At 40.5% G+C, this 24712-nt stretch overlaps 1 protein-coding gene across 6 annotated transcripts in view; it reads right to left on the bottom strand.

Annotated features, from left to right (window-relative positions):
• Positions 1–24110, bottom strand: part of KAT6B (lysine acetyltransferase 6B) — a 214847-nt gene extending 190737 nt beyond the window's left edge. The window contains exons 1-3 of one of the 6 annotated variants that reach the window (XM_037803692.1): positions 23846–24110; positions 13171–13240; positions 9356–10228 (exon numbers count right to left, since the gene is read on the bottom strand). In XM_037803692.1, the coding sequence (XP_037659620.1) occupies positions 9356–9976 (621 nt within the window). In that variant the 5' untranslated portion in view covers positions 9977–10228; positions 13171–13240; positions 23846–24110. Of the gene's footprint in view, positions 1–9355; positions 10229–13170; positions 13241–22050; positions 22070–22416; positions 22616–23527; positions 23639–23845 lie in introns of those variants that run through there. The other 5 variants (XM_037803690.1, XM_037803694.1, XM_037803695.1 and 2 more) reach the window with 5 other exon arrangements.
• Positions 24111–24712: the final 602 nt, after the last annotated feature.

Below are 24712 nucleotides of genomic sequence, written 5' to 3'. Positions count from 1 at the left end.
AGACATACAATTTGCACCTGATCAATGTTCTCCAAACTGCCTGCAGGCTTGTGTTCATAAACTAGCAAGACTTATAGCTAACCAACATGCCATGCTAAATTGAAATCAAGATATTACACAATTTTTCAATGAAGAGGTGATTTCATAAGTTGATATAAATGCTGTGAGGATGTCATTGTTGGCATCTTGTTATATTTCAGTAGCTGGTGGAAAATGAGGTAAGTTGGAAGGTTTACAGAGGGTCGGAGCTCATCAGATGAGATCATCTTTTTTTATCAGTTCTAGAAAGCACATCTATAGGCTGATAACTAAACAGTTATTCTTTAACAACACTGACAACAGTTAGTATTTCCAAATCATTCTAACCAACTGCAGCTACTTCAGAAGACTCTAAGACACTATGAATCAAAGGGAAATGAGGAGTTCTAAAGGTTAAATGCCTTTGTGAATCTTGATATGATGCTTATTTTTCTGTATTTTTGTTAAAAACTGAAAGACAATAATATACATCCAAGAGCATGACATTTCTTTTTTGTAAATAAGTCATTTTAAGCCTATTTACCATTCTCTAATCAAGGATCCTAATTTAAATAGTAAGACAAAATTCTTCAGATGTTACTCAGTCTTCAAAAATGTCACCAAAAGGCCTATCTTATTAAATTGCTTTATTTATTTTCATGTACTCTGTGGGCACTTAAGTGAAAGATGCTTCTCTACAACTATAAATGTACCTCTCAAAAAAACATTTTGAACATCCTAACTCCTATTATTAAAAAAATCTGAAGCTATTATTTCTAAATCCATTCTTCAGCTCTTAAACTGTGAGTAAAGGCCACTAAGGGGAAGTGGGAGGCAGCCCCTGCTTCTGCCCTCCTGGAAATGATTCACGGTGCACCATCAGACTAGAACTTGGGCCTCTTGACTCAGAGCCTTCAGCTCAGCTACTCCCATAAAATCTGATTCAGTCCTTTCTAGCAGACTTAGACCATGTCACACCATAGCCCACAAACTTTCAAAGGTCTGCAACCACCAGTGCAAAAACTGATGTAAACAAGAATGCTTAAAGCACTGGGTGGCAAGCAGAGTAATGTCCCCCTCATCCACTTCCTAACCCCTGGCACCTGTGAATATGTTACCACCTTACATGGCTAAATGACTTTACAGCTGTGATTAAATTAAGGATTTAGAGATGGGAGATTATCCAAAGGCCCACTATGGTCAGAAGGAGATGTGACTGCAGAAGAATGGCCAGCAAGATTCCTCATTGCTGGCTTTGAAGGAGGAAAGGAGCCATGAGCCAAGGGATGTGGATGGCCTCTAGGAGCTGGAAAAGGTGAAAAAATTCTCCAATAGAGCCTCCAGAAAAGAATGCAGCCCAGCTGACATCTTGATTTTAACCCAGTGAGGCCAGTGTTGGACTTCTGACCTACAGAACTGTATGATAATTGTGTCATTTTAAGTCACTAGGTTTGTGGTAATTTGTTACAGAAGCAAGAAAAAATACACACTCGGTATAAAGGTTATTTACATGGTCTCATAGTATCACCATACAGACTACTTATTCATTACAAAAGGGGACACGACCTTAACCAACCGATCAAATAAACAGCACCAGTAATGAGACAACCTAAAGCCATAGCTCTCCTGATATGACCCAAGAGGAAATATGCATCACCCACGCAGTATTCTTGCCAAAAACTGTTCACCGGGAATCTAATCAAGAGGACACAATCAGACAAATAATAATTGTGAGACCTTATACAAGACAACTGGCCTAGCTGCCTCAAAAATATCAATGTCATGAGAAGCAAAAAAGGAGGTGAAACTGTTTTCTAATAAAGGAGACCATACACAATGCATGATCCTTGGATCAAAATCAAGTTATAAATGACATTTAGGGGACATCTGGGGAAATATGGACTGTCTATTAGATAACACTCTTATTTTACTGTTGAATTTCTTGCATGAGATAATGGTATTGTAGTTATGTAGGAGATTGTTCTTGATATAGAAGTATTTAGGGGCAAGATGGCATGTCTGCCATGTGTTTTCAAAAAACTTGGCAAAAAATTACGTGTATGTATACATGCGTTTGTACATGCATGTATGTGTGTATAGGCATACTACCCACATATATATAAACATGCATACATACACATAGGGAGAGGGAGAAAGAAGAAATGTAGCAAACTTGTTAACTGGTAAATTTAAGTGAAAGAAATATGGTGTTCACTGTACTACTCTTCCAACTTTTCCGAAATATTGCAGTTTTGCAACTTACAAATTGGGGGGAAATATCCTCATAGCCCCCTCCAGTGCCTCCCTTTCCAGATATCCTCACCTGCTGCCAGCAGTCCAAGTGAAATAGGTGGTACGCTTCAAACAGCTCACACTCTTCCACCACAGATGCTATTTTCTGCTGTTTTAGTCAAACCTCAAGGCTCAATAGCTGGAGGTGGTTTTTGTTACAAGGCAGAAGCTTCAAAACGATATTTAAAAACTAGTTTTGGAAAGAGACTGGTCAAATATCAAACAGGACTCATCTTATGATGCCCTCAAAGCCGGATTTTAGTTTGTGTGTTCTTTTGTCCTGTTCCTATTGCTTCCCTTACCCCTTATAATTTTTACTCTCAGTGTTGCTTTAACTTCATCACTCCCATTTGTGATCTGAGAGGGTCACAAGCATGGCAGGAAACCAAGGACAAAGAGCAGGACTGGCCACATCAAAACGACTACAAAAACATTCAAGTAAGTCACTGCCAGGCCCACATCACCGTGTGTTGCAGGCAGCCCGGAACAAGGCTCACCTCCTTAGTGTAGGCCTCGCTGCTTTCCATATGGCAGCTTACAGACATCAAAGAAGATGGAAGAAATCCTCCAAATCCACCAGGCTAGGCCCATTCCCTCGCTTCAAATGTGGAAAGTCACTGATACCTCAATCACCTCTTCTGCAATACCTTTTTCCCCTGAATGCTAAAATTTTGCAATGCTGAAAAAAGAGGGCCTACTGGATTATCACATGGAGGATTAACAATAAAAGACCCCCCAGATGGAAAGAACAAGAATTAAAACGTTTGTATACCTATAATAAGAGTACAGAGGAACAAAATGTGGGCTTGTAAATAAAATTAAGTTGCTCTTCTGAAATGCCTGACTAGCTACAGACAGGAAAGGCCCAGCATGGTTTCTATGTATGCCTATCCTGTTTCTAATAGAAAGGACACAATCAAGCCAAAACAAACATCTGTTAACCAGTTAAGTTTGTTAATGAAACAAAATTGCAGCTGGTTTATCAAAGATCAAAAGTGAAGCAAATTAGAGAAAGGATGTTTGAACAAAGCTGGTTTCTAAAAAATAGTGGCTAAAGAATTCTAAACCCACTTGTCAAATTAACACAAATCCTTCCTGGGTTTGCTTAGACCACTGATTAGTATTTACTTGGTATCTTTGTGGAGACCAGCCTCACAGTTTAAATCTACATATTCACTCTAGAACTTTGTCTATAATGTGTATTTTGCGGATTTTTCAAAATCTTATCTTACACTCTACAGTAACATTCTGTTCTTAATTCAACTGAAAGGTTGACTTGTATAAGAAAACACAGTAAAAATGAGGTTTGCAACTACTGAAGGCTTTTCTAGGAAAGTGGTCCAGTCCCAAGCAGAAGCATAATAATAACAGAGTTTAACATTTCATAATAGGCATTGACAAAACACTCCATCACTACCTGAAGACAGAGAAATAACAGCACCCACACTCAAATAAAAACACACTTCCCTTATGCCCCTGCTAACTCAAAATATCACAAACAAATTACATGGCTGACTCATTTGCTAACTTTAATTTGGTGAGCTAATTGATGTTTATGTACTTAGAAACACTAATAGGTTGGAGAGATGAAAGCACCTGAGAAGAGTCCCATTTTAAATAATGCTGTAACTAAAAAAGAACAGTGTCATCAAATCTTCTGTAGTTTTATGTACAGGCCAAGAAAATTAAGGTTATAAACAAAGCAAAAGTCGTGAATTTTACAATCAAAATAATCCTTTAAAATCTGCTATTGTAACGGGAAAACAATCACATTTTCTCATGTACTAAAAACAACATACAAAGATACAATGCATAAAAGGAATACAGACCTTCATTCCAAGAAAACATAAAGAGGTACCATTTATTAAATAAAATTTGAAGGAAAAGGATTAATAAAATGCCTGCCATTCAAGACACAATCAGAATAAATAAGCAAACAGCACTTAACTGTTAAATAACTTCAAAGTTACAAAATACAGATGTTCCTAGCACTGAAAGTATAACAAATATAGATGTAATAAGCCAAACAGATTTATGGACTAGAACGCTAAATTCCTGAAAGCTGCTGAAAGTATCCAAAATCAGTCAAGTACTTTGCAGCCTTAACACTTAGAAGAAAATAACATCAGGAATCAGAAAATAGACTCATCTATATATCATTCAGGACAGGATTATGTGTTGTAGAAAAGGAAGCTGCAGTATCAAATACATCTAAAATTCAAAGAGTTAAAAAGAATGTTTAACGCTCATTTTAACAACCAAAAATTCTCTAACGTAATGGTTTTACTTTACCTGAAGTCTATTTCATTAGAAGTCTAGACAAGTCCCATCTTGATAAACACTCAAAAGTGGAACAAGCTGTCATGCCTCATAGTGTAATAGAAAGATTCATTTACCCTTCATTTTATCTTTCCCTTGACCCAACTAACTAGTCTGAGACAATCCAAGTGCTCTCTCAACAATGTCTCAACAACCAGTACTATCTGCTCACAAAAAAATTTTCAGATACTCCACGATTTTGAAGAACTTCTAAAGCTTAATTATAGGAACAACATGAACTACAATTTTTTCCTTCCCTGACTGTGGAAGAGAAAGTATTTGATCCACCTAGTCTTTCACATTATAATAGGTTTATGACTGTCTTACTTTAGTCATTCTAAACTGACTTTTATCCATACCAATTCCAAAACATAGGTTACTTTGAGGAGTATGTTTTGCAAAGCTGTAAGAAGCAAGGTTCGTTAGGGCTTTATCCAACTAACAGTTGAATACACATGGCCAAGCATTCTCTGAGAAATGTTAAATCTACAATATAAAGGACACCAATTCAAAGGAAACCCAAGAAGGTCAACAGAGAGGACATTCCTAATCTATAATTATCAGATAAAAAATACACACATTTCTGCCCAGAAGATCCAGAGTTGCCTGAGACTGTGAATGATTCCCCTACAGCTTAGAGATTTCAGGAAGCCGGTCATAGCAAGGAACAATCAATATGGGCTAGTGAATGGTCCTTCACAAAGTACAGGAGATTGGAAAAGTCCAAGGAGAGGTGAGGAAGATCTGCTCTAGGGCAGTGACAAGGGACAGAGAGGAGGGGAAGACAGAGTGGAGAGAATCAAAGGAGAATCTAAAGGTAAAGTTCTTAATTTATGGCATTTACACAGCACAAGAAATTGAAGTAGGGTGTACATTCATCTTCTATTTATGGAAATATTTCACACTGATGACACTGCCAAATACCCTAATAAAATATCTCCCCTTTCCCTAAAGGAAGGGGGGCAAGGGATGACAGAATAAACAACTATACAAGCCAAGACCACCACAAGTGATTTTATCATAGTTTTTCTCTTCAGCCTCGTTTTTTATTATCTGTATTCCTTTTAAAAGCCATCCTTATTTTTTCCTTATTGACAGTATCATTGTTTTTGCAATTATGTTTGAAGGGTTTTGTAAGGTTCCAATAGTTATTTCATTTCTTCAAGAGAAAAACATCAAACACTCTACTTGATATTAGAGGTTAAATGTCTCCCATTCCAACTACAGCTGGCTAGATTGAGAGTTTCCATATTATGTTCTGCACTAGAAACATACCAAGATTTAACACTTAAATTTTAGGAAGATATTCTCAATAAAGTGAAATGCCAAGGAACCTGTTCAAAACAGAGCTAAACTGATTTTATAAAAATGCTAAAGACCAAGTGTTCAAATGGAATCTTAATGCTACAAACTGTGGTGATAATTGAAGTTTCTCTTAGAATATTTGACTTTCCAAAGTCCTCATAATCTGACCTAATTGAGCTTTACCACTTTTAATGAGAAACGCTAATACTATCCTTTAGGAGTCTCCTCACCGAGTCAAAGATAAAGTTTTATCTTCAGTGGTATAATTCATTTCCCTATCACCTCACCAAAGAGCGCTTTCTTAAGTAAATACAAAGAAACTATGCTAAGGAGTCAGTATGGTAATACCCAATTTGAATTCTAGACTATCAGAAGATGTGCAATTACATTTCAGAAAGGCAGGAGCCCTTGTCTATTAACTTGCATTGTATTCCTTCTAGCAGTCATGCATAAGAATGATGATGATGTTAAACCTAATTAGACATAGATTTACTACTTTCCCTACTGCTTTCCCATATTGCTAATATTATAAATAGCATCTGCTTTAAAAACTCTAGTAAGCTCATTGTAACTACCAAGTTTAAAACACTGGAAATCTATTTTGGGGGGAAACTGTTTCTAAACAGTTGAGGACCGGAAGAGATACATTCACTATAAATGAAAAGCCACCACTGACAACCAGTATGTAGCCCAGTGGGAAATAGCTCTGAGTCAGACTGTCTGGGTTAGAATCTTGGCTTCCCCACTCACCAGCTCCCTAAGTGACCTTGGGCAAATTACTTAGGCTTTCAGTTTCACATCTGTAAAACAGGGATTAAAAAATCTACCTCAACAGTTATTGTGATGAGCCAAGGAGGTAATAAATATAATGCACTTGGAATACTACCAAGATTTAACACTTAAACATTAGTTATTATTTCTACCATTATTTTCTTTTTTACAAATGTAACTCTCAGCAAAACTAACTAGAATAATAGCTTTTTTGAAACACCTTAGCTGACTAAATTGTGAGATCACTCCATCTCCACATACAGTTTCCATTTATATCATAAATTTCCTCCCACAAATGCAAACTCTACCACTTTTAGCACATCAAGAATGATATAATCTGTCTTTCAAATATATCACAAAAGTCCTATATAGACAAAATTATAGTATAACTAATCTATACACTCATATGAGTCCAGTAGCTAAAGCATGGAATTAATCAATGGCCAACAATTTGCATATGATGGTTTTAGTAAAAGAAACTCAAAATATTTTCTACAGTACAAAAATGTTCACATAGGCTACTTGATGGCTTGGATCCCTTTGGGAACCTGATAAAAGCTACAGACTCTGACCCTAGAAAAACACGTGGATACACACATAACTTTACATATGACTTCCAGGAATTTGTGGTCTATGTACCCAAGCTCAATGGATCCCACTTTAAGAATGTCTATTAAATTTACTTAGCTAGTTTACATGGTTTTTAATTATTTAAAACTTTTAATCTCAAAGGGCAATACTTTATGATGTAGCTATTATTACATTTTTAAAGGAAAATGCCATTATAAAATATAACACAAACATGTTGTCAAATTGACTTGACCGGATTTTTATTTCCTTTTATTTGTTCTTTTTTAAGAATTAGGTCATTATTATGATTACTCAATACAATTAATCTCTAAATTTCATCAAGTAAAAAGAAAAATTTTAGGGCACATATTCTCAGCATTCCTTGTTATATGATGATGCTAAGAGGACAATTTGAAGATCAGCATCATAAAAAAAAAGAAGAAGAATTGCATGACAAGCAATCAATTATTCTGTTGTCAATCCTGGACACTTTCAGACATGAATTTTCTTTCAAACTGAAAATACTTCCATACAGATGCCGCATGAAAAAAATACGATAAGGTTAGCAAGAAATGATGCGCAAGGTTAAAAAGGACAGGAAAGGACCTGTGGAAAATTTGTAGTGACTCCTTTACTATTAGTAAAAAAATACCCTGGATCAGAAAATTATCTACGTATACTATTAAAGTGCCTAAAGCTGCCTGAATTAGTCTGCAAAACCTAATAATTTTAAAACCTTAAAATACTTTAGGATAATGCACGTGTTTTAAAAACAAAGATATCCACTTCCATCTAGAAATGACTCTACATTCCCTTAAGGAATTTCCTCATGGTACAAGCTTTTATAAAAATATTTAATGAGAAACAAGAGGTATTTAGGATGGCTGTGCAAGACACAGGAATTAGGATTTGAGTCACTTTCTGTAATTTTTTTTAAACAAATGTGATTACAACAATTTCTTAGGTTTACCCCTTTCTTTATGCTCACATCGTCTCACAAAGAATTGGGTAGGTTTCCAATACACAAATATAACCAAAGGGCTTTACGTTAGCCCATGGGAAAGCAAACCACCTGCTCCTACCCAGTTTCTAGGACTGGACTCCCTATCCTCGAAGGAAATAGGCTCCATCTCCAGGGTGGGTGGTTTCCAAAAAAGAAAAACAAATCACAAGAGCACAACTTTTTCTAACACTTGTGTCTTGTGTTTCATTTCTAAATACAACCACCTTTTCTATCAACTGTGAATAATGGTTTACAAGATGTAAAATTAACTGATATCAATGTATCCATTTGCCCAAAGGACAGACAACAAGCACATAAACTGGGTGGCCTGAATTGTAATTGTAGATGTGGCTCTACATCGCTTTTAGTTTAGGAAGTAATTTCAGTAGCTTTGAAACTAAACAAAGGAAAATCCCTACAAAACCAAAGATTTAAAATGGTGGCAGTAATTTAAGGAGAATGCTGCCATACATTTATAAACACTGTAGAGGTAACATAAGGCCCAGAGAAACCAAAGAGTAGAAGAAAAGATGCTGTATGAGACAGAGTAAACATTTACCTACACTCAAAGAAGACTGGACAAAACAAATGACTTTAAATTGAAACAGGAGGGATTTAGGTTACATATTAAAACAATTCCAAGAATACACATATCATCAGTATTAAAATTAGAAGTCTGTAAATTCTTCCTTTTTGAAAATAATATGTAAAAGAACATGCACTGGCCTTTCTTAGATTTTTGAAATATATATGATCCTGCCTTGAGGAAGGAGAATTAAAGTTATCTATCCTGGTCCCTTCAAGGACACAGCTTAAAAAACAAATCACACGATCATCACGGCAAATCCTTAGTCAACCAATGAAAAAGCCCCCTTAATATGCTGTAAAACAATACAGAATAATTGATATCGTAAAACAGTATACCTACTGTAGAATATAAAAGCCTGCCCCAGATGCAGAACATCTGATTAGACCAAACTTTACTCAGAACCTTTATCCATATAAAATCTAACTGAAACTGACTTTTAAGTCACATGGGCAATATTTAGAATGCCTTAACATTCTTTCTTCACTTACCTGGTCTTTCTCATGGGGCAGAAGGCTGACAGGTGGGAGCGAGGCTGGGAAAGCACTGGGATATTTGGGAGCCCCTTTGCCATCCAAGCTACCATAATTGACTCTGTACTGCGGCCCGTCTTTCAGTAACCTTCCATTGTTCACGGCGCGTTTGGCCCCCAGTCGCAGCCGCTGCTGAAAGGCTGGGTTGTTGGTGGTGCCTGTGAGATCACTTTGACTTCTGAGAAACTTCTCTATGTTCTTCAGGGAGGAGCCATTTGGTTCCTCAAGTCCTTCAATTGCTCTCCTTAAAAGTTTGTTCCAATCCACATTGCGGAGATCATTACATGATCCTCTGGACCCCTTGGTTGACTTAGGAAAAGTGCCTGGTTTAACTGATGAAAAGCGCCCAGGGTTGTCTGGGTCCTTATAGGAGGCAAGGCCTTTGTTGGTGACTTTGAGAACTGAGCCATCCTGAACACTGAGTTCCAGCTGTTCAGAGACCGTCTTCTTATCCAGCCCATGGGAAGTGCTGACCGCATGGCAGATTCTCTCTTCAGAGGGCCTTTGCTTTTGCTTTTTTATTTTCTGTATAGCTTCAAGAATCCACTCTGTATAAAGTGGGTTTGCAAGTTTTACCATGGTTGACAAATGACTTCTTCAATACAAAAGTTACCCATAGAGGTTTTCCTTGTATTTAACAGAACTTGCACATTTAAAAGTCAATTCAATTAATGGGTAGCATATTCCAGGCCATATTAAGCAACAGCTTATAAACATTCATCTTTAAGAGGTTAAAAAGGGGACAAAAAAGCAATGTTGATAGTCGTCTTATTTTACCAACAGGAACGACTGCATTCGGGCGAAGAACATCATTAACTAGGAAGTTAAGACCTTAAAGGATAAAAAAGGGAAGGAAAAGGCTCTTAATAAGAGAACTTTTAAAAAATAAAGAAAGATTCTTTAGCATTACTTTTTCAGATGCAACTCTAGTAAGAAAAACTCGCCCTGAAATGCCCATGGAAGTAATTACAAGCAGGTATTGTGTGACCCAGCCCCCATAACCACCTTTTCTAACCAGAACTGGGTCACAATCTGAGAAGGAATTTTTTTTTTTTTAGGGTTTTTCACTTGTTATTTATATGAAGCAACTTGTGGGGCATTTAGAGATCACATTTGATATGTATTTTTAATGAATCACCTTTTTGAAATAAATAATATATGAAAGTGGATCAAGATAAATGTCTATCAAACATGTAAAATCAGCATCAATAAGTATCTATCAAACATGTAAATTCAGCATCAAAGAATATTCTGTGCTACAAAAATCTGATCGATATATATTAAACCTACTTAAAGTATTCTTAAACTTAAAAAAGGGGGGAGCAATTATACCAATACTTCTATTTCACCTAGGTATTGTATTTCCCCAGTCTCACACACAAGAAAATTCCTATCCAGCCACTTCTACAGAATCACATCCTCCCATTCCATTGTAAAGGGTTTAAGATACCCTCTAACCCACAGGTTGGAAAACTGGAATTAATATAGTAATATAACCCTTCACCTTCAAATAATATAGCATTCTAGGTATCTTAATACCCAATTAGCTCATAAAACTGCTCAATACTAGGCAGATTTATACAAATCTGATTCCAGACAGACAGTGGTATTGCTCTCCAGATGGACAGTGGTATATGTCTCCTGGTGTACACAAAAACCACCACACATCTCCAGTCTGGTAAAGAATACATCTTCAAAGAGAACCAAGAAAAAGCACTCTGGCATGGGAGTAAGGCCAGACCCTAATGTTTCCCTTCACTAATATCTACTTAACTCTTTCCATGCCCTAAAGTTTTCAGAGCATGTTCACACATAACTTGTCACTTAATCTGCAGGACAGCTCTCTTGGTAAACTGAGGCTCAGGGGAAGCTGTAATAACACCCAAGGTAACAGTCAAGAGCAGACTTAAGCTTCAAACACCATTATTCTAAATCCAAGTTCACTATTCTACTCCCCTGAGCTAGCCCACTCTGGCTAGTTCTGCCTCTGCAGTTAAACTCAGATAGGTTTGAATCTCAGCCCTGACACTGGCTAGTAGAAAAACCCTGGCTAAGAGACTTAAGCATCAGTCACTTTACTTGTGGGCAATAATAGTATACTCCTCACAGGATTGTTGGAAGGATTAAGTGAAAACAGTATTTAATACTCAATATACAGCAGCTCTCATCATTTCCATCAAATGCAACATTATACATTTAGAAAAATTAAAATACAAAATTAAAGTCATCTCTGGTTATTTATTTAGGTACAATATACCTAGAAGGGGAAAATACTATCATTCCTCAAAACTTTGACCAGATATACTGAAGAAAAAATTTGCTCTCAAAGATCATGAGGTGTTGCTGAGAAACAACTGGACCACTGGAATCTACTTTTCAGTGAACTTGAAAGGGGGAATTTAAAAAGGATTGTCCTCTTTGCCATCAGTAAACTAAGTTCATTCCATTTCTTTCCCTCAGATTCAGAAAACGTGTGGCTGAAGGGACCTTAGGGTCATCTAGTTCAACCTCTAGTCATTCACTAAAAGATCCCTTGTTCAATATCCCCAGCAGATGGGCTGTAAGTCTCTACTTAAAATACTTCCAGTGATTGAGAGCTTTTTACTTTTTAAGACAGCTCACTCCAATGTTGGACAGCTCTAATCATAATATATTTCTTGCTCACAGAAGCCAAAAATCTGCCTACCCATAACTTCTACCCACTAGTCCTAGTTCCTCTGGAACAATCCCAAGAAATTCTTACTATTTTTTCAATATCACAGGCCTTCAAATATTTGCAAATAATGATCTATTGAAAACTACTAATGACCAGACCCCACTGTACCTCCAGCCCCTCCTTAAACCACTCCTATCCCAATTTTCTAACCTCTCCACATCTCACATAGTTTCCAAACACCTCCTTCTCTTGGTTGCTCACTAGTTTGGCTAGTGCCCATCTTAAAATCTGGCAGTCCAGGCACTAACCAATAATAAATGCAACCCAAGGTTATATGAACTTTTGTAACAGCCCTGCCACACAACTGGCTCATGCTGAGCATGCAGTCTACTAAAAATCCCAGATCTTTTTCCAAAAATGCTGTCAAGCTCAGTCTGTCCATCCCCTTCCTCATGCAAATCTAAATCCTAGAACTGTAAATTTATTGTAGTTCTATTTCATCTTATTGGTTTGAGTCTGTTTTCCAACCTGTAAGAGATGGTTTTGAATCTTGATTCTGTCATCTATGTCATCTGCAAATCTAATAAGCATTCCCTTTTCTGTCATATAAATCACTGACAAAAATGTCAGACTTTGAACACAGTGTGTTTATGAATGAAATCACTGGCTTTCACAGTGCAACAACTTTCAGGATAGAACACAGGAATCACTCTTGGGTTAGTAAGTTTATGACAGGAAACTGATCGTTCCAAAGTAAAATAGTTCGGGGCAAAATTTCATTAGAAGACATTTCACTGTGTCCAAGTAATTATTTCATCTTTCATCATTTATTCAGGATGAATCACAACTAATTTAATTTGACTGCACAAAATACAATGCAGGAAGCAGAAGAGGTCACAGAAGAGTATTCAATATTGCAAAGTTGCTTTCAGACATTTTGGTAACACAAGCAAATGAACATACATTAGAACAAAATGCACTTCCTAACTAATAAATACCCTGAATATACTTCCATGACAAGCTTTTACCAGAATCCATACTCACAATCCAAATAATCATTCATATTCATTACCAACACATTTTATATCTTAAAAACAAAATAAATAAGGAAAAATACCAGAATTGAAGCTCCAAACGTTTTAACAATCCATGACAAAATTGAAGATTGTCCAGGTCTTCAGGCAAATCTGCCAAAAGAAAAAAAAAAAAAAAGAAATGTTAATTGGGGCATAGGGACAACCCTTAAATGCAGCAATCATCTGTGGATATCCACACCTTGCCACAAACAGCCGCAACAAGTTTATTAGTACACTGTTCATGTGGTGATATATTAACTCTTTCAGACCATTAAAGGGTATTTATGAACATGGAATTTGGGACAGGAAATGAAGCCCCAAGGGCAGTGCCTGAAGAAGCAAACTTCTCTCTTCCTTAATGCCAGACTGTTCCCCCAAATTTTAAAAAACAGGTTTGTAATAGCGTCCTAAGAATGAATCTAACCATGAAAAAAAAACGCTACTCAAATAGTCAGTCAGGTGTAACATTTTATCCAGAGAAAAAAAGCATCAAGCGTCCTTTTAAGGTCAGCACTTACTTTCCCAGGCAGCATTCACTATTTGTCCCAAAGGTCACCTAGCATCTGGGTACCGACTGGGACTATCAAGATGTGGCCAATAACTTCAGCTAAAAGAAGGGTGTACCGGTTTCCACAGTAGTGTGTGTTTACACAGGCCACATTTTAGGACAGCAGTGATGCTTTTTACTTCAAGGCAGAAAATAAATGTAAAAGCCACAATTGAGAATAACTGCATTTTGATCTTATACAAAACAACCAAGCAACCTTAGATCCTCCTCCTCCCCTCCCCCAGCCACAGACACGCACCCCACTCCTCAATTTAATCTCAAAATTAGCTCTCATCTGACACCAACCAACAGAGTTAATTAGGCAGAAGCAGATGTAACACAGCAGCTCTTTGCTACAAGCAGAATCACAGTGTTTAAAAAAAAAAAATGCACAGCTAGAATAGGAACAAAATCAGAAGTCTCTTATCTGTAGCCAATTCTCAACTAAACACATGTATATTATCCACTTTGCATATTATCTACTGCAAATTTTTTAATCCTAGGCTGGTTTGTTTCTGACATCCCACTGGCCCCACTGTAAATTGGTATAAGCTAAGAGAATAGATTGAAAACCAATTTAATTTTAGTCTAAGCAGTATCTAACTAGACAGACAAATCTAGAGGAAGAAAAATGCATAATTCATTCAAAAGCCAATAGAAATGCTTCTCCCCTCCCCACCCCCATTCAGAATTATCCACACCACTTCTTTTTCAGAGCACTGGGATTCGTTTCATATGTAGATAGGCCATTCTATCACAAGTTTAAACCCTAAAATCATTACTTTCTTTTCATTTTTCTCTATAAAAATTTGAAAGTTGGACCAAAATGCTATCAAAAAGGAAGAAAATCATTCCAAATTAATTCTGGGAACTCATGCTACATCAAATTAAATTATTCTATTTTCTATGCTTTTGAATCATTTTATTTTTAAGCCACAAAATAATATGAGTAAATTACATGGTCTTTCATACAGTCTTATAATAAACACTATTTACATCATTCATTACAAACTATTCTAAACAGATCTAGAGAAATGCTTAGTCCAACACTGAGCTTTTAGCTTTCATTAGTATTATATAAATACTCAGAAATATTCATGTCAGTATAAGAAGAGTCAAAATATCCTGGGTCATAAATATTATGTGAGGCCTCTTCCAAGCTTTTACTAAAGCTATGCGTTGTTTCAAAATCAATGTCATAACACTCAAGTCAGGAGATTATGGGTGAAGCCAAAAACAGTGGTAGGAAAAACAAAGATTAATAACAGAGTTTACCTTTGTCACCATGAGTTTTACTTGCTAACAGTTATTTTTAGCTTTCTTACTTTTATAAGCTCCTAGATTTTTTGCAGGCCCATTATGTAACTGACTGAGGATTGACAAATCCTAACAGCATCTTCCCAAACAGAACATAAACTGCTTAAGGGAAGAGACCTTGACTTCTTTTTCTTTTACAAACCCCCAGCACAGACTATTGACACGGGTGCTCAAAATATAGTGATATTTGTTAACTTGCAAGTCCTGGATCCATCTATCTCCCCTAAAATCAACGATTAAGGCCCAAAACATGAATTGGGAGATGAGGTTATAAATACTAATCAAAGAACAACCAACAAACATTTATGAGATGATGTTCCATGTATGCAGCCCCATGGAAGGTGCCATGGGGAAGACAAAACAAATGTTTAAGAACCAAGGTTACTGCCCATCTGGAGGGAAAGACATAAAAACATGTAAGAGGTAATTAAGAAATAAGAAGAGCTGAACTATGATAATAATATCAACCACATTCTGACACATACTGTGGGGGTAAACCTTAAAATAACCCTGTAAGTTATTAGCATTGTTGACCCATTTTACAAAAGGGAAACTGAGGCTTGACTTGGCCAAGATCTCAGAGGCTTACAGTGAAGAATTCTAATCAGATACCAAAGCCCAAGCTTTCCTCTCCCTCCTTGGAGTTCTTGTGAGAAAATTCCCCTGGGGGTCTCCTGCAGTGTCCCTTGTGGGTTAAACACTTGGGCCACCACAAACCCTTCCACCCAAACATAGCAGCTCCATTTTAAACTGGTTTATATGTTGGGCTTCCCCCAAGATTTGCTTCAAAGAAAGGGTTTCTCTGATTACAGAAGAGAAAGAGATGGAAACAACTGTGACTATACCTGGCTGAAATACAAAGTGTGGATGGGTAGAAAGGATGGGCCTTACATGGACCTTTAAAGACAGTGCATAACTCGGGTACCTGCCTGGTTTCCCACCCAATTCAAATCCCGCATGGCCCAGTGCAAATGACACCTTCTCAGAAAACCCCACATCTCTTTGTCTGACAGGAAATTTTCAGCTTTCTTACTATTTTAGCATTCATTTCCTACCATGTATGATGCTTATTTGGTGTACTGATCTCATTTCCCTAGTAGACCATAAAATTCTTAAGAAAAGGATTCATGTTTGATTCATCTTTGTATGCCTCAACATTTCCCAGGACCTGACCTTGAACATAAAAGGGGTTCAATGTATATTTGTTAAATGAATGCACCAGTGAATGAATGATGGGAATCTAGGAAAAGGCACAGAGCTAAGAATGAGCTGTCAAACAAAAGGAACAATGAGTCCCTATGCCTGCTTAGAGCAGATATGTGTTGAGGAGGGTAAGAAATAAAGTCAGATGTGGCAAAAGCCATGTTGAAGCATGTGAGCGTAACAGGTAAAGCATAATAGGAAGCAACTGTAAGAATAGGTAACACAATGAAAGTGCATAACACATAGTGGAGTGCACACACACCACCCCCACACATGTGCACAAATCTTGAATGTTTGAATCACTCTAGCAATAGTATCTATCCGGTATGGGCTGGAAGGGTGATTGAAGGAATAAACAAAAGCAACCACCATTTCATCTCTCCACAGATCAGTCTGGTTCAACTTAAGAGTTATGAGTCTAACTCAGTAGCAAGCCCAGAATCTGCACTCATTGAGTGTTGGTTGAGCTGAATATTTAATTCCCCATTTTTTAAGAGTAATACTAAGTTCTTTCTCACTACTCATTAACACAGAGAGTTTCAATTCATAAGCTAATAATGTTTTCTAAGGATTTCTAAGAGGCTAAATCACTGTGAAAATTATTGTTTCAACTAATACACATTATATTAATTGGAAGTTTAATTTTTCATGGCATGCTCTCCTGGTTGACAATATCCTTGTTATGTCATTAAACTATAATTGTGTAAATTTGCCTCAACAAACAATAACTGAACCATCAATAAACTATTATGGCTTTCATAATCCCTAGCAAAGATTAGTTTCAACATCATCATCATAAATTAGTACAGACATGTCCCAAATCTCCTGGTGAAGCTCATGAATTACATTAGCACAGTCATCCCTGCATCTAAGTGCTCAATAGTTTCAGTCTCTAAAATTTAATCACACTGTTAGGAACCTCACAGGAAATTTGATCCCTTGTAAAACACAGGATTTTAGAGACAAGATGAAAGCCATTTGAAGTCATCAGGCCTTTGGAGCCAGGGTACACTGATTAGTAATGACGATATTATAACTAAGCACTTTCACTTAGAAACAATCAACTAAATTTAGAATGTCCTTTTTGGCACTAAAAATTCCTAGTCAATCTTAGATTCTTCCCTAATTACAAATAAGCTTTAGTCAGTTTTTAATGATAAAGATTGAGAACAATGTATTAAAAAAAAACATCTGACATCTGAACTTTTAAAAGATTATTCTGAAAATACAGATCATTTCAGAATTCTGTGTTAAATTTTATTACAGACATCTTCAGACCAGCTATCCAGATATAGCCTGAAAACAAAGTAAGGTTCTCCTTGGAGACTCTCAAGAAAATGATGGACCTACTCAAAAAAATGAACACGTTTGTACACACATTTCCATTCAATTTCAAGGTTTTACAGAACCTCTAAAGTTCATCCACGGACCCCCTGAAAATCCACTGGCCACTCTCAACTCTATTTACTCTAATATATACAGACAGGCAGATAACTTTATCCAGTTTTACAACAACTATATAAGCAGGCTTTAATCAGGGCTACATGTTACACTAAAAGAAAGTTATGCTCATTGGTTTGGGATATTAATAAAGAATAGGCTTCTGAAATCTTATTCAACAAGTAGATGTGCTGTGGTGCGAAAGAACTAGAGAGTAAGTACAGGGGTCAAGCCCCAACTTTGCCAACTACCTAAACTGTGGAACACTGGACATGTTACTTAACCTGAGACTTGCTTTTCTTGTCTGTAAAAATGAGAAAACTCCCCATTTTGCAGAACTGCTAAGAGGAATAATTGAGATAACAAATATGGAAGAACCAAGGATGGTGGCAGACACATAGCAGGAACACAATAAAATGCGACCTCATAAAAGGAAAAAGGGCAGTACAATCAGCTGGAGACCTGTAAATCTAATTTGGCTGAACTTCTGGCAATATGACCATTTTCTCCTAAGAGATAAGGGAAGTCAGCACCTGGCTCTTAGGTACAGTTGCAGAGAAGTAAAAATTCAAGACAGAGAATAGAAGAAAGTGAATAAAAGCAAAAAAAGATTTGTAATGGTGAGGCTGGGGTCAAGAAGAGTGTATGTTCCTCATAGTTATACATCTTCTAAGGTCAGTAAAGCTTTTAGAAAGATAATATCACATAGGAGAATATATTCTTGACCTCTGGGTAGGAAATAATTCTTAAAACAAGACACAGAAAGCTGTAACCATAAAAGAAAAGACCAATAAATTTGACTCCATTAAAATTAAGAACCTCTGTTCATTAAAAGACACCACAAAGAGAGTAAAAAGGCAAACACAGAATGGAAAGCATTTGCAAAATGTATGCACACAACAAAGGATTTGTATCCAGAGTAAATAAAGACCTTCTAAATAGCAATAAAAGGCACACAGTTCAATTTTTTAAAAAAGGGGCTGGGGAGACTTGAACAGGAACTTCACAACTGAGGAAGTACAAATGGCCAATAAATAAATGAAAAGCTGTTCAATCTGATTACTAATGAGGAAAATCCAAAATTTACCAGATTGTCTAAAATTTAAAAAGCTAACAATACTGAGAGTTGGAGAATGAGAAGCAACAGGAATTCTCGTTATGTCACCGGAGGAAGTATAACTGGGTACAACACGTTGGAAAGCAGTTTGTTACCTATTAAAGTTGAAGGCATGTATATCCGACAAACTAGGGCAGCCATACAACTCATCACCCAAACACAGACACTTTTGAGAATTAAAGGTGTCATATTAATAATTACACTGGGACAATAGGAAAAACTGGGAAAAATGGTCACCCAAGCCATTTACTAGCAATTCCATTCCTAGGGTTTACACCTCAGAGAAACTTGTGCACATGTGCCCCAGATGACATGTACAGGAACACTCATAGCAGCTCTGTTCACAACTGTCCCAAACTGGAAACAACTCAAATATCCAGCACCAGCAAAATGGATGATACAAAAATTACGGTAACATGATAGATAACAGATAGCTATCAGAAGATTGTGGAATTTCTAATAAAAAGATGCTCAAATATTTTTGGTGGGAATGTAAAATGGTACGCCTCTGTGGAAGACAGTTTGGCAGTTCCTCAGAAAGTTAAGTATAGAATTACCAATGAGCCAGCAATCCCACCTCTAGCTATATACCCAAAAGAATTGAAAGCAGGGACTCCAACAGATACTTGTACACCAATGTTCACAGAGGCATTACTCACAATTGCCAAAAGGTAGAAGCAACACAAGTGTCCTTCAACAGATGAATGGATAAACAAATTGCAGTATGTATGTAAAATGGAATATTATTCAGTTGTCAAAAGTAATGAAGTTCTGATGCATGTGACAACATGGATGAACTTTGAAAACATGTATTTCACTCATTTTGAGTAAAATAAGCCAGAAACAAAAGGACAAATACTGTATGATCTCACATACACGAAATAAGCAAAATATACAAATTTATGAAATCACAAACTATCATACGGATTACCAGATGCCAGCTGGGGAAGAGGAGCAGAGACTTAATATTTACTTGGTATGGAGTTTCTGAATACGAAGGGATGGAAAAGTTTTGATAATGGATGATGTTGAGCTAGGCACAACTTGGTGAAAATAATTAACACCACTGAGATGTATATTTGAAAAGGGATAGAAATTTTAGCTTGTATACAAGTTGTCACAAACACATGTGCACACACACAAACAGAACTGTGCAACAGAGTGTTCCCTAATGTAATCAGCAGGCTAATGTTAAGAGTATAATTATAATTATATTGTTTCATCAATTGTAACAAAGGTACCACATTACTATTAGCAAGGTGCTAATAACGGAATAACTGGGAAAACTGCTGGTGTGGGGGGTAATATGGGAATGCTATTTTCTGCATGATTTTTCTATTCCTATAACTTCTCTAATAAAAAAAATTACAGTGCTTTAAAAATGCAAATTAAGGCATTATAGAGAAAAAATATCCCTTCATCCCACTTCATACCTCCACGCAACATTTATCATTCTGCAAGCAGACTCATCATCACTCACACATTCCTATTTTCAAAAAATTTTCCTTTTCTCTCACTTTATACAGGCATGCGTATGTATGGGGAAGACTGAAGGCTACATTATAGAGAACTATCTAAGAGACTGAGAAGTTGCCTTTAGGAATCTAGGCATTTTAGTAAAGCCAGACCAGTTAGTTAGGTCTTCTAACTGGAATGTGAAAGTCCATTCAAGTTTTCTGAAAAACTTTAAAAGTATTTATCAAACTTCCTCAGCCACTTTCCAATACTCACTCTATTACACCTTTCATTCACATTATACCTTATATCTGACAGTTTACACCTTATTTTCCCAAGAAGTATGTGAGCTAAGCATACGGTATAATGGCAATGACATAACAGTCACTCTACTCAGGCCCAGGTATAGTTTGCCGGCACAACTTTTGAACTTCTTTAACTGACATGTCATCACCACCTCCTTTAATGTTAAAACCTTCCTCTGTCACTACCTTTTTTTTTTTTAAACCATCACATCACCTCTAACTAAACCCTAACTACAAGTTCTCAGGTAAGAATCTTATTCTTTCTGAAGTACACAGTATCATCCTTTCTTCTTAAAAACATAAAATTGCCCCCAATTCATTTTGACACATGTACGAGGGATTTATAAATAAGAAAAGAGTAGAGTGTTTTATTTTAGGGCTATCCCAGAAAATCTACAATGTACAGGTAAGCCAAGGAGAAGGTCTTTAAAAAAATTGTTTTTCTGGAGAGCCAAAGAACTAACTGCATTCAAACACAACTAATTCTCAACAGCTACTTCTACCTTCTGTCCATATATTAGGTCTTCTTATACTCTTTACCTGAAATTTCCTGGTACCTCCATCCCAAACATACTTGGTTCGTTGGCTCTCTCTGCCTATTTGCCACATCTGTAATTCTGCATCCTATCCCTTCACAACCCCCACCTAATACTGTCTTTACCACAGTCGGGCACCCTCTCCCAATTGTGGGGCATAAACTTCTTCACCGACAGGCCTTCCTCCTTTCTCTGCTTTTGCAGCTTCATCTCCCACCACTCCTTGCACTCTGCCCATCCCAAAGTACTTGCAGATGTGAAAATACCCAATGTTCTGTGTCGACATAGTGTGTGTGCCTGTTCCTGGGACACCCTGCTCCACTTCTCCTGCCCCATCTTCAAGACTCCTGCTCAAGTTTCAACCACGAAATCCAGCCTGTCAGTTCTATCTCCCAAACCAACACCTTTCTTTGCCTCATCCTCACTCCTGGTGCAGTCTACCAAACCACATTCACCGAGACCTACTGCCCACCTTTCCCCACAGCTGCCTCCTTTACACACTCCCCTGAATCCCCGGTTCCCGTAAGATTTTCTGCTACAGATACGTTTTGTAAATTCTAAGTAACCACCCACCAATCCCTTCCACATTTGTGTGCTCTGCTGTCTTAATATCATCTTTCAGAGTTTCTCCCAATCTTAACCATCCCATTCTTCCATGTTTGTTTTATGCCTTCATACACCTCAAGCTAGTAAACTTCCTTTTCCAACATGCTGATCCCCCCAGGTAACTCCTTCCACCACAGTAATCCAATGTGCTCCTCACATAGGTCAATACTTCAACCAACCAACACCTACTCTGCACTCCTTGCTCCACATCCATCACATCCAAACCCACTATTACTCTGCCCCCAGATAACTGCAATCTCACCCTCCAGAAACATTTCACTGGCCCTAACATATATCCTTAGGTCCCTCTTCCACGTCTCCCAAAATGCACCCCTCCCTATTCTCCCTTCTGCACCTGCTTTCACACCTCCTCTTCCCTCCCATCCACTCCTCACCAATCCTCCCCAGACTTCGTCGGCCTCCCACCGCTCCTACCAGTTCACTGCCACTCAGAAAGCCCCTGCAAGCCCCCGCCTTCCCACTACCCAAACCCCGCCTCCACCAGCTGTCGCCCCGCCCCCTCCTCCTTCGAACCCCGCCCCTTGCCCTGGCGGCCCGGTCGAGGGGCGGGGCCTGTCCCTCCCCCCGCTTCCCCCGTCCCCTACCGTCACGCTTAGGGGCAGCCTGACCCCGAACGGCCCCGCGGTGACCCTCGCGCAGAGGCCTGTGGGAGGGGCGTCGCAGGCCCCCGATGCCCCCCCGATTCACCCCTCCCGCCCAGTCTCCTCCCCCTGGGAACGCGCTGGGGGCGGGTGACAGACCTGGCCGCGCGCCACCGCCACCGCGCCTGCTGGGGGCGCTGCCGCTGCCTGAAAAAGAAGCCGCGGCTGCCGCCTGGAGGAGGTGCCGTCGCCTCCGCCACCGCTGCCGCCGCCGCCAGGGGTAGGAGCTAAGCCGCCGCCATTTTGTGTCCCCCTGTTGTTGTCGTTGACATGAATCCGACATGACACTGATTACAGCCCAATGGAGTCTCATTAAACCCGAGCTGCGGCCCCGCCCCGGCGTTGCTCCATTGGACGAAATCTTAGACACCTGAGGCCACCCGTTGGCCTACTGGCCTGTCCGTCACCCACTCACTAACCACTCTGCACCCCATTGGGGCAAGTTCCTGCCGGTCACCTCGCCTCCGCATAGACACACCCCTCGACCCATCCTTCCACCCTCCGGCACCACCTTGGGGGGCAGGTCCACTGCCAGTACCAATCAACAGTCCGATGGGCCCGCCTCTTCCGGGCACCTATTGGTCCGGCCCTTTTTCTCTCTCCCAGACACCGCGCCACCTCTGCTTCCACCTGCCCGCCCACTCTACCGCTAGAAATGGATTGGGTCTACTCGCAGGAGAGCCGCTTAGTTTTATTGGCTACAGATGACGCCAATCAGGGGGTCCTTTCCCTCTCCCCTCCCCCACTCAACCCCAATCCCCCTAGCCCGCAGCTAAAGTTTGTGTGAGAGCTGATCGCTGGCGGCGGCCGCAGGATTTAGGGGTGGGTGCGGGCGGGCGCGCGCGGGCGGGCACGCGAAGTTAAAATTCGAGGTTCTCAGTCAGCCAGTTCCCGTGGTGGAGTGCGCGGCCGGGCGCGCCGCCCGGAGCGTTCCATCCCGCCCCCTCCTCCACCCTCTCTCCCGTCCCGTCCCGGGCGACTACTCTCCCGCCCCCTGCCTCGCATCCTTCCCCGCAAACACACCCCTACCCTGTTAGCGCCTGGTCGGGTGCAAGCAGAACGAGGTCGCTGCAGCCTCCTCGCCATCCCATCCCGAGGGGGAGCAAGCGCCTACCCGCCGAGCGTGCACCCCCCGGCTCCACATTCGCCCGTGTCTGCAAGCACGTGCACCGTTCGCCGCTGCCTCCGGCCACCCGGGTCCCCGGCTAACCTCGCCTGCAGCCCGGCCAATCGCTCGCTGCCCTTTGTTGCTGCAGCCCGGGTCTCCCCGCTGCCTTCCTCAGCCTCCGCCTCGTCCTTTGCCAGCCGCCCGGGTCCGCAGCGCCGCGCTCCCCCCCGCCCGGGACCCACCGCCGCCGCCTCCTTCTCCTCCTCCGCCTCCTCCTCCTCCTCGGCTCCGGGCTGCAGCGCACAGAGCCCGAGGCAGCGCCGCCCAGCCCCGCTCCCCCCGCGCCTCCCGCTAGTCCGCCGGGCCCGGCCGGGGGCGCAGCCCGGACCCCGCCCGCCCCAGTCCCCGCCCTAGGGGTACCTGCCTCCGCCCTGGGGGGCTCCGCTCGCCGCTCTCGGGGGAGGGCGAGGATGCCGGTGTCTGCGGGAGGATGGGGACGCCTGGGCCGTTCAGGGAGGGGATTGTGCCCTCGGGGCCGGGACTGAGGTGCGGTCCTCGCCAACGCACCCCCTTCCCGCCGCCGTGGGCCCCAAACTTCGCCCTTCGCCCAGGCCTTGTGCCCTGGGGTGATCGCGGCAGTTTGGCGGTGGGGGACGCCTCGCGAGCAGTGTCTACCCTGACCAAGAGGAAGACGGAGCAGTGACATTCAGCAACTGCGGACAGGGCACGGAGGGCGGCATCTCTGGGTGGGAGTGGGGATGCCAGACGCGGGCTGGAGGGGGGAAGCTGCCCCTCAAGATGCCCTCTCCCGGGCGCCCCGGCCTGCGAGTTGCTGGGGAGCCCCGCCGGATGGCAGAGGTGCTGGGGGGAGGGGGGAGGGGCGGGGGCGGCCGCTGGGGGCCCTTCCCCCCTCTGCTCCAGCCAGGGCGCAAAGGAAGGCTGATGGCGAAGTTCGGTTTTCCAGGCTTCCCCTGGGCCCCTCGAGTTCCTGAGGCCCAGATGAGGGAGGCTGGGGGCTCCTCTGTCTGCCTAGGCGAGGCCATTCTAACGCTGCCCACATGCCTCCCAGCGCCCTCCGGACTCTGAAGTGAGCGTGTTTCGTTCATTCCGGAGATGGGTGGGATGCTGGCTGGGGAGACTTCAGAAAATAGGAAAGGGAGCCTCAAGAAATGGCTCCTACGGAGTTCGAGCATGAAGTTTACCTTCCGAGGCGCCATTTCTTCGGGAGGAGGAGAACTGTGGCTTTAAAAAATAAGAACCAAGTTTCAGACATGGTGGCCTGGGTGA

Source organism: Choloepus didactylus, chromosome 15 (assembly GCF_015220235.1).
Source record: "Choloepus didactylus isolate mChoDid1 chromosome 15, mChoDid1.pri, whole genome shotgun sequence".
Lineage (NCBI taxonomy): Eukaryota > Metazoa > Chordata > Mammalia > Pilosa > Megalonychidae > Choloepus > Choloepus didactylus.
Note: the sequence above shows the minus strand (reverse complement) of the source record. Positions and strands in the feature narration are given on the sequence as shown.